Source organism: Carlito syrichta, unplaced genomic scaffold, assembly GCF_000164805.1.
Source record: "Carlito syrichta isolate Samal-C Ts95f unplaced genomic scaffold, Tarsius_syrichta-2.0.1 Scaffold307187, whole genome shotgun sequence".
NCBI lineage: Eukaryota > Metazoa > Chordata > Mammalia > Primates > Tarsiidae > Carlito > Carlito syrichta.
Window position 1 is genome coordinate 598217 of NW_007251283.1, and position 13549 is coordinate 611765.

The window sequence follows — 13549 nt, forward strand, 5'->3', positions numbered from 1 at the left end:
GGCTCACGCCTATAATCCCAGCACTTTGGGAGGCAGAGGTGAGAGGACTGCTTGAGCCCACGGATACGAATCCAGCCTGGGCAACTTGACGAGACTTTGTCTCTACAATATATCAAAAAATTAGCCAGGCATGGTGGCACATGCCTGAGGTTCCAGCTACTTGCAAGGCTGAGGCAGAAGGATCGCCTGAGCCCAGTAGGTTGAGGCTACAGTGGCTGTGAGCATGCCGTTGCACTCTAGCCTAGGCGACAAAGTGAGACTCTGACTTAAAAAAAAAAAAAAAAGACATGGGAGAATGCATGTTTTTACAAGATACAGAATAGAAAATTTAATCCTACCACAAGCTAAGTGAAAAATTGAAGAGCTACATTCTGAATAACTTTAAACGAGGAGGACTCATTTAGTGTCTGCAGTGTTTTGATTTAATGGAAGTTTCTCAACGTTAATTTTGGTGGTGGTTCCATGATTACAAATTTGTCGAAAGTCATAGAATTGTATACCTGGAAAAGGGTAAATTTTACTGTATGCAAGTTTTAGCAGTAAATCTGATCACTGTCTCTGCTCCCTCCCCAATACGGCTGTGATGTTACAGTATTATTTCTGAAACAATTGATGAAACTGTTTTATAAGAGTAACTTATAACTGGGTGCGGTGGCTCATGCCTGTAATCCCAGCACTTTGGGAGGCCAAGGTGAGAGGATTGCCTGAGCTCACAGGTTCAAGACCAGCCTGGGCAACTTGGCAAGACCTCGTCTCTACAGTAAATCAAAAAATTATCCAGACGCGATGGCCTATGCCTGTGGTTCCAATTACTTGGAAGGCTGAGACGGAAGGATCACCTGAACCTAGCAGGTCAAGGCTGTGGTAGTTGTGAGTGTGCCACTGCACTCCAACCTAGGCAACAGACTGAGACTCTGACTTAAAAAATAAAACAAAACAAAAGAATCAGTTTTATTTATTTATTTGAGTTGGAATTTCACTCTGTCACCCAGGCTGGAGTGCAGTGGCATGCTTATGGCTACCACATACTCAACCCGCCAGGCTCAGGTGATCTTTCTTTACTTTAGCCTTCCAAGTAGCTGGAAATACAGGTGCATGCCACCACACCCTGCTATTTATTTATTTATTGTAGAGGTGGGGTCTCACCAAGTTTCCCAAGTGGATCATAAACCCCTCAGGTAATCCTCTTGCTTCTGTCTCTGAAAGTGCTGGGAGTATAGACGTGAGCCACCACGCTCAGCCAGAATCAGATTTTTGACCCTATGAAGTATAGTTTGTGTTAGCAATAAAATGTCTTCTAGAATTTTATTTGATGTTTATATATAAAATACCATTTTATATTAATACCATCTTATTGGCCAGGCATGGTGTCTCAGCCTGTAATCCCAGCCACTTTGGGAGGCCAAGGCAAGAGAATTGCCTGAGCCTAGGGATTCGAGACCAGTCTGGGCAACCTTGTCTCTACAATCAGTCACAAAAACTAGCCAGGTGTGGTGGTGTACATCTGTCGTTCGAGCTACTTGGAAAGCTGAGACGCAAGAATCACCTGAGCCCAGCAGGTCGAGGCTGCAGTGGCCATGAGCGTGCCACTGCACTCCAGCCTGGGTGAGAGTAAGACCCCAATTCAAAAAAATAAAAAATTATGGAGCCAGGTGCAGTGGCTCAAGCCTGTAATCCCATTACTTTAGGAAACCGAGGTGAGAGGATTGCCTGAGCCCAGGGGTTCAAGACCAGCCTGGGCAACTTGGTGAGACCTCACCTCTACAATAAATTTTTTAAAAATCTGGGTATGATGGTACACACCTGTAGTTCCAGCTACTAGGAAGGCTGAAGCAGAAGGATCGCCTGAGCCCAGCAGGTCGAGGCTACAGTGGCCGTGAGCATGCCACTGTACTCCAGCTTGAGCAACAAAGAGTAAAACTCCAACTCAAAAAAAAATACCTTCTTATTTATTTACTTCAATTTTAATTTATTTCTAACCTGTTTTCTGTAACCCTTTCTGTTGACAAGGTTATAATGTCCTCAAAACTGCTTTGAACTCCTTTTGAGGGTAAAGTATAATATGAACTTAGAGAACTAATCTTTGTAACACTAATTTTATAGCAAGTTCCATTCCATTGTGTTTTATAATTGAATAAATAGTATACACAGGCCAAGTGCAGTGGCTCATGCCTGTAATCCCAGCATTTTGGAAGACCAAAGCAGCATTCCTTGAGGCCAGGAGTTCGAGGCCAGTCTGGGCAACGTAGTAAAACCTCATTTCAACAAAAAAAATTAAAAACTTAGTTGGATGTAGTAGCATATGCCTGTAGTCCTAGCTCCTCAGGAGGCTGAGGTGAGAAAATCATCTGAACCCAGGAGTTCAAACCTGCAGTGAGCTACTATCATGTCACTGCACTCCAGCCTGGGAGACACAGTGAGACTCTATCTCTAACAAAAATAATAAAAATAATAGTAATATACAAAGTATGACTTTTCTGTTTGGATCTTTATGGATTCTTCTTTGAACTGTCTACTAAGAACATTTTAAAATAAATTATATCGATTTCTTAATGTTTCTTGTCAGACTTGATGTAGCATGAGGTAGATGTTAACATCGACTATTTTCTCATTAGTACTTTTCCAAGTCTCACTGCAATGAACTGACACTGAATCTAAAGAGATTTAAAGCATACATTTTATGATGTAAATGACCCAAATACAGCTAGAGGAAGGATGCTCCTAACTCAGCCCTGATGTCAGGTTTAACCCAACTCTCGCTAATAGGGTGTCTGTAACTCCCACTTGGTGTTGGAGGAGCCGTCTTCCATTGTGCAGCTGGATTATAGCCAGAAAGTGCTGCTTGTCTCTACTTTGCAAAGAAGTCTGCTTTTTTACACTGAGGAAAGGTCTGTCAAGCAAATTGGAACACAACCAAGGAAAAGGTAAGCATCACGGGATTCCAGGTTGGACTGACATAAGGCCTTGTTACAGAAGGTGCTTGAAGTGTTCTGGATTTCCTGCTTGTTAGATGCAAGCCCACACAGCTCTAAGCCTGGTCTTCCTGGTGGGCCCGAGCCTGCCTAGGATACCTCCTATGGAGCAGGCAGGAAGAGTGACTTCCTCTTGCCAAGGCACTTCGGGAGCCTGCAGTGCAGCCACTCTGCCTTGGGGGTGCCACAGTCTGGAGGAGCCTTGGGTGGTCTGGTGTCTGTTCACTCCTTGCTCAGACCCCCTCCACACATTCCTGGCGAGGAGACAAGCGTGGGGAACTCACTCCTTACTCAGCAAGCATTTACTGAGTGCCTCTGCACTGTGGCAGGCTCAGTGATGACGCGGGAACATGGCAGGTCTGAGCCCTCCATCATGGAGATGGAATTGCAGCGGACACTCATTGATGGTTGTGTTTCCTGGTGTGGAGCAACACAGGGTACCGTCTGAGTTTAAACAGGCTTGCATCAGCCGAGGGGACTGGGGAGACTTCCCAAAGGCATGGGGCCTGCACAGTGCTTGGGATTAGCCAAGGAACCAGAGGGCTCGAGGTTGAGGAATTGTCCCGCCTTTGACTGGCTACCTGGAGGAAGGACAGGGAAGAGAAGTCTGCTCGCCATACCAGCCATGTGGAAGAAGGCGGCAGAATACCTGGGTAGCTTACAGTTCATTGTCCCCACCGTGGCCCGTTAAACACACTGGTTGGACTCTGGCCAGGTGGGGTTAGGGTGAGGGAGGAGCAGGTAGAACAGTAGGGTTGACCCTTCCTTATCCTGCGTAGGAGGCAACCACAGAGCCAGAATGGGGAAACAGGGCAGCATCGGCGCATCCACTGTAGATTGACCAGTGGGAACTGGACGAGTTCGTATCTTGTGTATCCCAGGAAAGGGCACTGTTCTCTATAGAAAATCAGGGGCGGGGGGCAGGGTGGCAGATGGTCAAGGCACATGGGGAGGGTTTGGGGCGGCCCTTGTGGAGAGGGAGAGCAGGGACTTGGAGATGTGATGAAGTTGGCAGGCATTGACGAGGCCCTGAGGCTGGTAGTGCCATCAGTGATGGGTTGTCCGGGAACGTCAGATGAGATCACACGGGGGGAGCCAGCCTCTGAGTCTTAGTCTCCATCGTGCTTTACAGCAACACAGAAGTTTATTCTCTTTTCTACATAGCAGCCCTTCAGCTGTTGAGAGACACTTCCATACCTCCCATTGGCTTCTGTTTTCCATGCTGAATCTCTTCTCAATTCTATCAGCAGTTGGCCTTCATCCTGTAGTAATCTCCCGGTTAGCCCTGGTGGAATGTGGAGTTGGAGTGTAGTGGTTCTGCAGAACTTTGTTCTGACTTTTCCTCTGCCAGTATCCTACTCTTCTGCCTACAGGTATTTTATCCTGGTTCATCTCTTAGTGTCTTACTAAACTGTGTCCTTTTGGAAAGAAGGCAGAGTGTAAAGAGGGACATTTAAAACCGATTACTTTTCATCTGGGTCATATACCCAGCAGTCCCTCCCAAATGTCGTGGGCAAGGGGAAGGAAGGAATAAAAGATTCTTGTGCTTTCGGCTGAAGTACCTGGATGGATGGGAAGCCATTGACTGAGGCAGGAGACTGTGGGAACTCCCCCTGGAAGGCCTTGACATCCGAAACCATTTGGACGTGCTGAGTTGGAGATGCCTGTTAGGTAGCCAAGTGGGAATAGCAGTAAGCAGTTCTGTGTGAAGATCTGAAGTCCCCAAGAAGAGGTCTCAGCCAGAGAGGAAAATTGGATCATCATGTGTCACATCACATGACAGTGACACCCAGGGAATGTTTCTTCATCCAGCACTGAAAACTCCACACCAAGTCTCTACTCTTTGCCAGCCACTCTTTGTCTAGGGAGACATCTGTGAGCAAGGCTGAACGGGTCTCTCATCTCAGGCCGCGTGTCCATGAAGGCTTGTAACAAGTCAGGGTGCTCAGTGGTAATATACCAGGATCTAAGCCAGAGTGGAGGGAGCAGTGGACACAGTGGTCTGTTTCAGTAGGAAGGCAGGGACGGTTCCTATGAGGGGAACTAGCCCTTGGTGAGCAGCCCTTGAGGCAGAGGGACCTGCATGCACCAGCATCTGAGCACCTGAGGACCAAGCCCAGGTGCAGTGCAGAGCGGAGCTGGGGAGGGCCCTGTTCAGGGGTCTGCTTCATCCCGGTGCCGTGGTGAGTCAAGAGAGGGCTTTGACCATGGAAGATCACTCTGACCACCATTTGGAAATATCCCAAAGGGGCAGGAGTGGCCACTCAGCAGGGTCAGCACAGGGCTCCAGGTGGTCCAGGTGAGAGGTGGGGGCCTACACCGGAGTGACTGGGGCAGATGCCGGGGGTGCGTGAAGGCAGAGCTGGCAGACTTGCTTTCATGTTGGCTCTTGGGTGTGAGAGGCGAGTTCCAGATGTTTCCTAGGCTGGGGCCTGTGCAACTGGGTAAGTGCAAATGCCATATGTGGAGTAGCCTGGTAAGGGGGAAGTTATCTGCTATGTGTTGGGGCATAAGGAGGGAGGAGGAGATGAGACTGCCGGGGGCCCGAAGCATCCTCTTCCACCCCGTGGACAGTGGAGTAGCCAAGTGGAGGCGGGCATGCCTCCTGGGAGCTGGGCTTTGGGAGCTGCTGGCATGCAGGTAGGCATGCTCACCTTGGGAGCAGCAAGGAAGCCTCAGGTTCTGGGGAGAAGGAAAAAGCATCAGGAGAGAGTGGGCATCGGGGGGTTGAGGAGTGAGACATTAGACATGGAAGCACAGAGTGCCCACTGGGCTCTGTGGGAGAGACTGAGATGGGCTGAATTTGGCAGCACTGAGGCTGTGAACAACCCCCCTCATCAAGAGCAGGGCCAAAGGATTGGAGGGGTGGAAAGAGAAGGAGTGAACAGTAAGTGTAGACAGCTTTTTGAAGGAACTTTTTTTTAGAAAGAAACACAGGAATAGGTGGTACCCAGAGGAGAGATCATGTGGCCCTGTGGGAGTTTTAGAAGAGGGACAATATGGTGGCACGTTGGGGTGTGAGGCGGGTACCCAGAGAGGGAACACGGTGATGCTGCAGACAGGGTGCAAATGGCAACCTCAGTGGGACCCTCTCATGGGTAGCAGTGGCGAGGTTGGCTGGATGTTCTTCCAGAAAAAAGGCAATGCACAGAGCATAGGACAGGTGTAGGCAGGTTGGGAGGCTCAGAGGCCGAATGTGAGGGCTTCTTTCTCATCAAGTCTGTGAACCTCTTTGGACTGGACAGTACAGGTGTTGCTTCTGGAAAACCTTGGAGACCCCTGCCACCCCCACCCGTGTGTTACAGGCAGCTGTCATTGCTGTCCTCTGTATTTATGTGCATGATTTCATGTGTCAGAGCCCTCTTCACTCTAATGCTGTGTCTCCTGCAAGTCTAGTCCTCAGAGAAGTCCTCTGTGGCAACAGCATGCAGGCACTGCAGTCAGCATTGTAGGTGTAGTGCCTGCACATGTGTCAGGCCAGTACCCAGTTCTGGAACATGTCACTGCTGTGTCCACCTGACCTGTGGGCATTTGGCTGTTGAGATCACTGTCAGGGCTTTTTGGGACCTTCCCCTCAGCTGTCTTAGACCTTCATGATCCCATTTTGGGCTCTGTCACCTCTAGCATATCAGGTCTGTGACACAGTACATTATGCACAGACTTAGAAAACACCGTTTTGTGGTTTGAATTTGTTTACCAGAAAACACTTTTTTTATGTCAGTGTGGCCTCTAAAGGGAATTAAAGTTTTTTTTAAGTCATCAGTGATTTTTCTAGAAATCCTTTCTACCAAAATTAAGAAACTATTTTAATTTTTTAAAGTGATTTTAGAATCCGGCAATACCTAGACCTTAAAAGTTGGAGTTTTACTGTCAAGTTCAGAATGACATCAGCAAGTACTGCAGAATCACCCTGCAAGTGGACCGTGGCTGAGTCAGGGACAATTTGTACCTGTCTCTAGCTGGTTCTTTCAGTTCAGCTGCCTTTGGCCAACCTTCTCCAAATGTTTTGGCACTTCTCAGAGCCAGCCAGTCCCAGGAACGAACTCTTTCCTTGTCTCCATCAGGCAACAGTCCCTCAGTGTTGCAGGCCTTGCCCTCTCTCCTGCACAGTCAGATGTGTCTCCTTGGTCTGAACTCCTCGGGCAGCTCTTTGAGCCTCAAACATGGCACTTCCCAGATGCTGTTGTAATTGTTCACGCACACGCCTGCCATACTGTGTTATAAGACAAGACAAGGACCTCATTTATTTTTTATGTTACTCTCGGCAGCAAGTACAGTAGTATCTTACAGAATGTACGAAGTCATTAAATGTTTGTTAAGATGAATGCTTTAGTTACATATGGTAAACAAGTCAAAATGGAAATGACAAGAGTCTTAAGAGGACCTATAAATAGAAGGAAAACAGATTTAAAAATTAGATCACCAAAAGAAATTGATTTGAGAGGAATAGAGGAGGAAGAGGTTATGGGCTGCCGTGCTAGAATTCCTCTGGGTCCTTCTATTTAGAGGATGACTCCAGAACAAAACCACCAAAGGCAGTAATCAGACACGATGCTGATTACAGAGCTGCCTGTGGAAGGTCGACAGTGTCAAAACATTCTTGGTGTGTCTTAACGATCTTTGTTTCAAAGCCGAATTTGATATATGATATTCTCTTTGGACCCTTTCTGGAGAGATCTAGTTACTGAGGTGTCAACCGACCTAGTGAGATACTGACATGCAGAAACCCCCAAATAACTCCTTGTGTGACTGTGTGGGATGGGCCTAGGACGACCTCTGGGGTTTGGGTGTGCTGCTGTGTTCAGGGATTGGAAGAGGGCAGCACAAGCTGTGATGAGCACGCAGTGGGGTGGAAGTAGGGGGACGGGGCAGCTCCCAGCTGTAAGCTGCCTGTGCCTCTTTCAGGACAGTTGAGCATTCATGGGAGCTTACAGTGGCACAAGCGTTGCTTTTGTGTTTTGATAGTTTACCTCATTCAGTCCTCCCTTCAACCTTTGAGATGGGAATTATCATGTCTGGTTTACAGACTAGGAAGCGTGATCCAGAAAGGCTAGCTAACTGCACACACCACATACCTAGGAAGTGTCAGACTGAATGTTGAGCCCAGGCCTTACTTTAAAGCCAGTACTGTTTTGTTTTGTTTTTTTGAGTCAGAGTCTCACTTTGTTGCCCAGGCACTGCAGTGGCACACTCATGGCCACCACAGTGTCATCCTGCTGGGCTCAGACGATCCTTCCACCTCAAGTAGCCAGAACTACACCCACGCCCAGCTAACTTTTTGATATATTGTAGAGACGAGGTCTCACCAAGTTGCCCAGGCTGGTTTCAAACCCCTGGGCTCAGGCAGTCTTCTCACCTCGTCCTACCAAAGTGCTGGGATTATAGGCTTGAGCTACTGCACCCAGCCGAGCCAGTACTCTTTCTACTGCTTATAATCTGAGGAACATTTAGGAGAAAGAATCAGCAGGGCAAGGTTTGAACGGAAACTCTTAAATTTGAACTCTGGTAGAAGTCTGAGTGTTGGCAAAAATGTGAAATAACAAGCACTCAGGTTGCTGATGGGTTTGCAGATTTGTATAATCACACTGAAAAAAGTGTGAAGTTGTCTTCTAAAATTTAATATGCTCTCAGCACTCCTGAAATGTCCTTGACAGACTCGTACACCTGTGTGCTAGGATGTGTGTACAAAAATGTTCATAGCACTATTGTTCAAAATAGTTAAAAAAAAAAAAAAAAAAGATAATAATTCAAATACCCATCAACAAGAGAATGACTAAATAAATTGTGGAATACAGTAGGTTCTCACTGTTGTCAGTAGGTTCTTGGAAACTGCAACTTTAAGCAAAATGACATATAATGAAACAAATTTTTCTCCTCGTTAGTGTTATGACAAAAATGTAAAGAAATACTAAATTATATTTTGTTTAGGGATACATAGATATGTTATTAAACTATCAATAAAAGTGAGGAAATGATAAATGCAAAATTCAATCCAGTGGTGACATCTGGGACTGGAGGGGATAGGAAGTATTAGGAACACAAAAAAGTATCAGTTGGATGGCAAATGATTTATTTCCTAAGTTGGGGGAAGGGTTCCTGGGTATACATTTCATTATTAGGCTTAATAACTGTAGATATATATGCATATATATATATATGATCATGCACCACATATCATTTCAGTCATCAGAGGACTGCATATGTGACAATGGTTCCATAATATTATAATGGAACATGGCCCAAGAAAAATAGACAATATATACCATATAGCCTAGGTATGTAGTAAGCTGCCTAGTACACTCTGATGTTCACACAAGGATGAGTTTACCTGATAATGTACTTCTCAGAACTTATACCCGTCATGAAGTAATGCACATGTGTGTGTATAGTGTGTACTTAAGTGTGTATATACGTGTGTGTTTATATATATATACACATAGCCATATATATAGATAAACATGCTTTTGTTTGTGTCAGATATTTCATAATTTTGAAAAGGAAATATCAAGCCTGGAGATTAGAAGGGAGATTGGTACCTCTCACCCTACCTTACGGGTTTAGAGAAATTCTGAAAGGGCAACAATATAGATGGGTTGCTGTGGTTCCAGACGTAAATTTCATTCATTCATGATGTTGGAGTGAGCATAGCAATCAGATGTGAGAAGAAACAGAATTAGAGCATGAGAGGATGGGCAGACCTGTGTTTGTCACCTTCTGCCTCATTTTACTCTTTTCCAAAATGGGAGTTGTAATACAGCCATGGATCGCTTAACAATGGGTATGCATTCCAAGAAATGGGTCATTAGGTGATTTTGTCATTGTGCGAACATCATAGTATCCTTACACAAACCTAGATGGCACAGCCTCCTGCACACCTGGGCTGTGTGGTGTAGCTTATTGCTTCCAGGCTGTACACCTATGTAGCGTGCTACTGTACTGGACACTATGTGATTGTCACACAATGGTAAGGATTTGTGTATCTAAACATAGAAAGGTACCGTAGAATGTGATATAATCTTGTAGGGCCACCATCGTACATACAGTCTGTGCCTGAGTGACTATTTTTGCCTCCTGTGGTTGCTGTAAGGGTTAAACTGGAGAGTGGAGCTAAATGCCAGGTGGTGCAAGCTTCAGTGGGCATTCTGAATGGTTCTGGTTAAGTCAGAGTGTATGCTCAGTGGGGTGCACACTTGTGAGGATGTGGTAAGGGCCTCCATGGGTGCAGGAATGACAACATGGTTTAATTACCAGAAAAAAAATAAAATGGTAGAAAATGGGAAAAAATACATTATTTAGGCTTAGCCAAAAAATTATTGTTGTAGTTAATATCACAGGTTGATAACTGCATCTCTTTCAATCAACCTATGACTGTTTTTTCTTTTTCTTTCTTCTAATTTTAGTACTGGGAAATTTGGTGCTTGTTTTATACCAGGACTCTGTAAGCAAAGTGACCTAACCTTGTATGCATCCCGGCCTGGGCTGCGGCTATGGAAGGCCGACGTCCATGGGACTGTTCAAGCCACATTTATCTTAAAAGATGTTTTTGCTGGAGGAGTGAAGTCTTTCGAACTATACCCACGCTTAGAATCCTCTGACGGGGGCAGTTGCAGCTTACCTGAGAAGCACCTGGGACTGGTATCCTGTTTCTTTCAAGAAGGTTGGGTGTTGAGTTGGAATGAATACAGTATCTATCTTCTAGACACCATCAACCAGGTAAGGGCAGGCATTGCACCACATCTTTGTTGGCTGTAGGCAAGAGAATGTTTATCTGCAGACTGTTCTGCCTCCCAACTTGCAGAAGGATAAAAGGAGTATATTGATCTACGCTTTACTTTTTCCTTCCGGCCAGTCGAGGAAATCAGATGAAGGTTTGGTAATTTTTGTAGATTTGAAAAAATAATTTGGTTTTGATATTCATAGTCCTATACCCTGCCAAGAAGTTATGTGTGTTTTTGGCATGTAAACACAAAATTAAACTTGCTCTTTATGATCTATTTGGGTCATGTTTTTTCTGACTACCAAGTGCTCTGGGCACATATAGTGAAAACTCAAACACGACAGAAATCACAACAAAGAATTATAGCCCTGAGGCCCTCCCAGGATGAACCAGCCCACAAGGGTTTCTTCCTCCCACTTGTCTTCTGCCCTGTTCTTTTACCCTTGTTCTTACCCAAATGGAGCCATATCATTTTGCCACTTATTTGTTTTCAGTCTTCTTTACTTAATAATATATCATGGGAAAGTTTCTAATCTTGGTAGGAAACAATTTCTGCCTAAATCAGGAAGATAACAGATTACAATGAGAGATAGTTTTAGGAACTTTTTTTTTTTTTGAGCTGGAGTCTCACTCTGTTGCCTAGGCTAGAGTGTGGTGGCATGCTTATGGCCACCCCAGCCTTGACCTGCTGGGCTCAGGTGATCCTTCTGCCTCGGCCTTCTAAATAACTGGAACTACAGACTTGTGCCACCACACCCAGCTAATTTTTTAAATTATTATCGTAGAGATGAGGTCTCACCAAGTTGCCTAGGCTGGTCTCAAACCTCTAGGCTCAGGCAATCCTCTCCTCCACCTCCCAAAGTCCTGGGATTACAGGGGTGAGCCACTGTGCCCAACTGATTTAGAAACTTTAAACAAAACTGTTTCCCTTTGGTTTCTCCTTCGCTTTTGCTCTTTTTGAAATAATCTTCCCACCTCACGTCTAGACTCCAGAACAGGTTTCTCCTACCCACAAGTAGCAAGTCTCAGACAGGTACACTTTTCATTCATAAGCAAAGCCTTGCTATAGAAAGTAAAGAGTGGCTGGCACAGTGGCTCATGTCTATAATCTTAGCACTTTGGGAGGCCGAGGTGAGAGGATTTCCTGAGCTCAGGGGTTCGAAACCAGCCTGAGCAACATGGCAATACCTTGTCTCTACAATAAATACAAAAAAAAAATTAGCTGGACATGGTGGCACACGCTTGTAGTTCCAGCTACTTGGAAGGCTGAGGTGATCCTTCTGCAGGTCAAGGCTGCAGTGGCCATGAGCATGCCACCGCACTCCAGCCTGGGCAACAGAGTAAGATTCAGGCTCAAAAAAAAAAGAAAAGAAAAATTCCTAAAACCATCTCTAATGGTCATCTGTTATCTTCCTAATTTAAGCAGAAATTGTTTCCTACCATGATAAGAAACTTTCCCAAGTTACAGTATTAAGCAAAGAAGACTGAAAACAAACAAGTGACAAAATGATATGGCTGTATTTAGCCTGGTGCAGCCTTTAACTCGGAGTCTCCTGTCTGCCTAAGCTTGGTTTCCTATCTGTAAAATGTGGGGTGAGGAGGAGTATTGGATTAGGGGGATCACCAAGGTGCCTTTTAGCCTTGAATTTGTCTCTTTTATAAGAGATATTTTGAAAAACATTCTTTTGTTGTTGTTGTTGATTTTAATTATAGTAAAGGTGTAACATTTCTGTGCAAGATTTTAAATATGAAATACTCTAAGAATGACATTTTCACAGTGTTTTATTACTTTGGATGCAATTAGCTAATGGAAATTTTTCTGCTAATGGGTTGACTAAAAACCAAAGCATAGAAAATAATCTTTGGAAGAATGGGTAAATCAGTGACATATTAGTGAATCAAAATGCTTGATTTTTTGCTTTTAAGTTTTCCACCTGGTATAGATGTATATCAAAATCAGTTCAGTAACATTTCCTCAGCTTTTCAGTTATTTTTATGTGTTAGAAAATATCTTATTGAACCTTTTCACTGTCCAAGTTTTTTTTGTTGTTGTTAATATTCTGGTTAATTTTGCCAGAATTGATGTTGTTGTTCGAATAGTTTAGAAACAGGAATCCAACCATACAATATAAGTGATTGAAGTACTCTTTGTGCCCTTACAACTATATTTTAAATCATTCTAGAATATTTAATGGTGTAATAATAAGGCTTCATGTACAACATGCTCTGGGCTGGGACCATATAATGAGTGCCTTGCTGCAACATCTTGCCCCTCCTTCAAAGCAATCAGCATATATTTGAGCATAGCGGTGATACAGATTTTTCAGGTCAGCCTGGTCTTCGAGAGTGTGTGCTCAATGGATCAGCCAGCTGAGCCCCAGAGAGTGTCAGCTTTCTGGACTGGCAAGTCCAGGAGTGTTGGTTCTAATGGTCTGGCAAGCCAAGCCCTGATAGTGTTGCTGATTCGGTAGGCTGGCAAGCCTAGCCCCGGGAGTGTTGGCTCTAGTGGGCTGGCAAGCCAAGCCCTGAGAGTGTTGCAGCCCCCAGAAGTGTCTCAGCTTCGGAGTCTTGCCTTCTGCCGGCAGCAATCCTGGTTCAGCCGGCTCCAGCCTTCAAGGTGCACTGTTCTTTGGTTCCAATGATCTTCTGCATCTCTTCAGGTCAGGGTTCTTGTCTCATGCCTAGGAGTAATGAGGGACACCGATGGCCTGAAAGTGAGAAAGCAGGATTTATTGAGAGGACAGAAAATCTCCCACAGTGGGAGGGGACCCAAGGGGGTTGTCTGAAAAACATTCTTTTAGTGTTTCCCCAGTTATAGAGAGCTTAATTTTTCTTCTTTCCCTGGGTACCATTTGAACTT

At 45.0% G+C, this 13549-nt stretch overlaps 1 protein-coding gene across 1 annotated transcript in view; it reads left to right on the forward strand.

Annotated features, from left to right (window-relative positions):
• The window catches only part of TECPR2 (tectonin beta-propeller repeat containing 2), a 109035-nt gene that overhangs the window by 38545 nt on the left and 56941 nt on the right, over positions 1–13549 (forward strand). Inside the window, exons 5-6 of the mRNA XM_008064091.1 lie at positions 2767–2924; positions 10373–10685. Coding sequence (XP_008062282.1) covers positions 2767–2924; positions 10373–10685 — 471 coding nt within the window. The remainder of the gene's footprint in view (positions 1–2766; positions 2925–10372; positions 10686–13549) is intronic.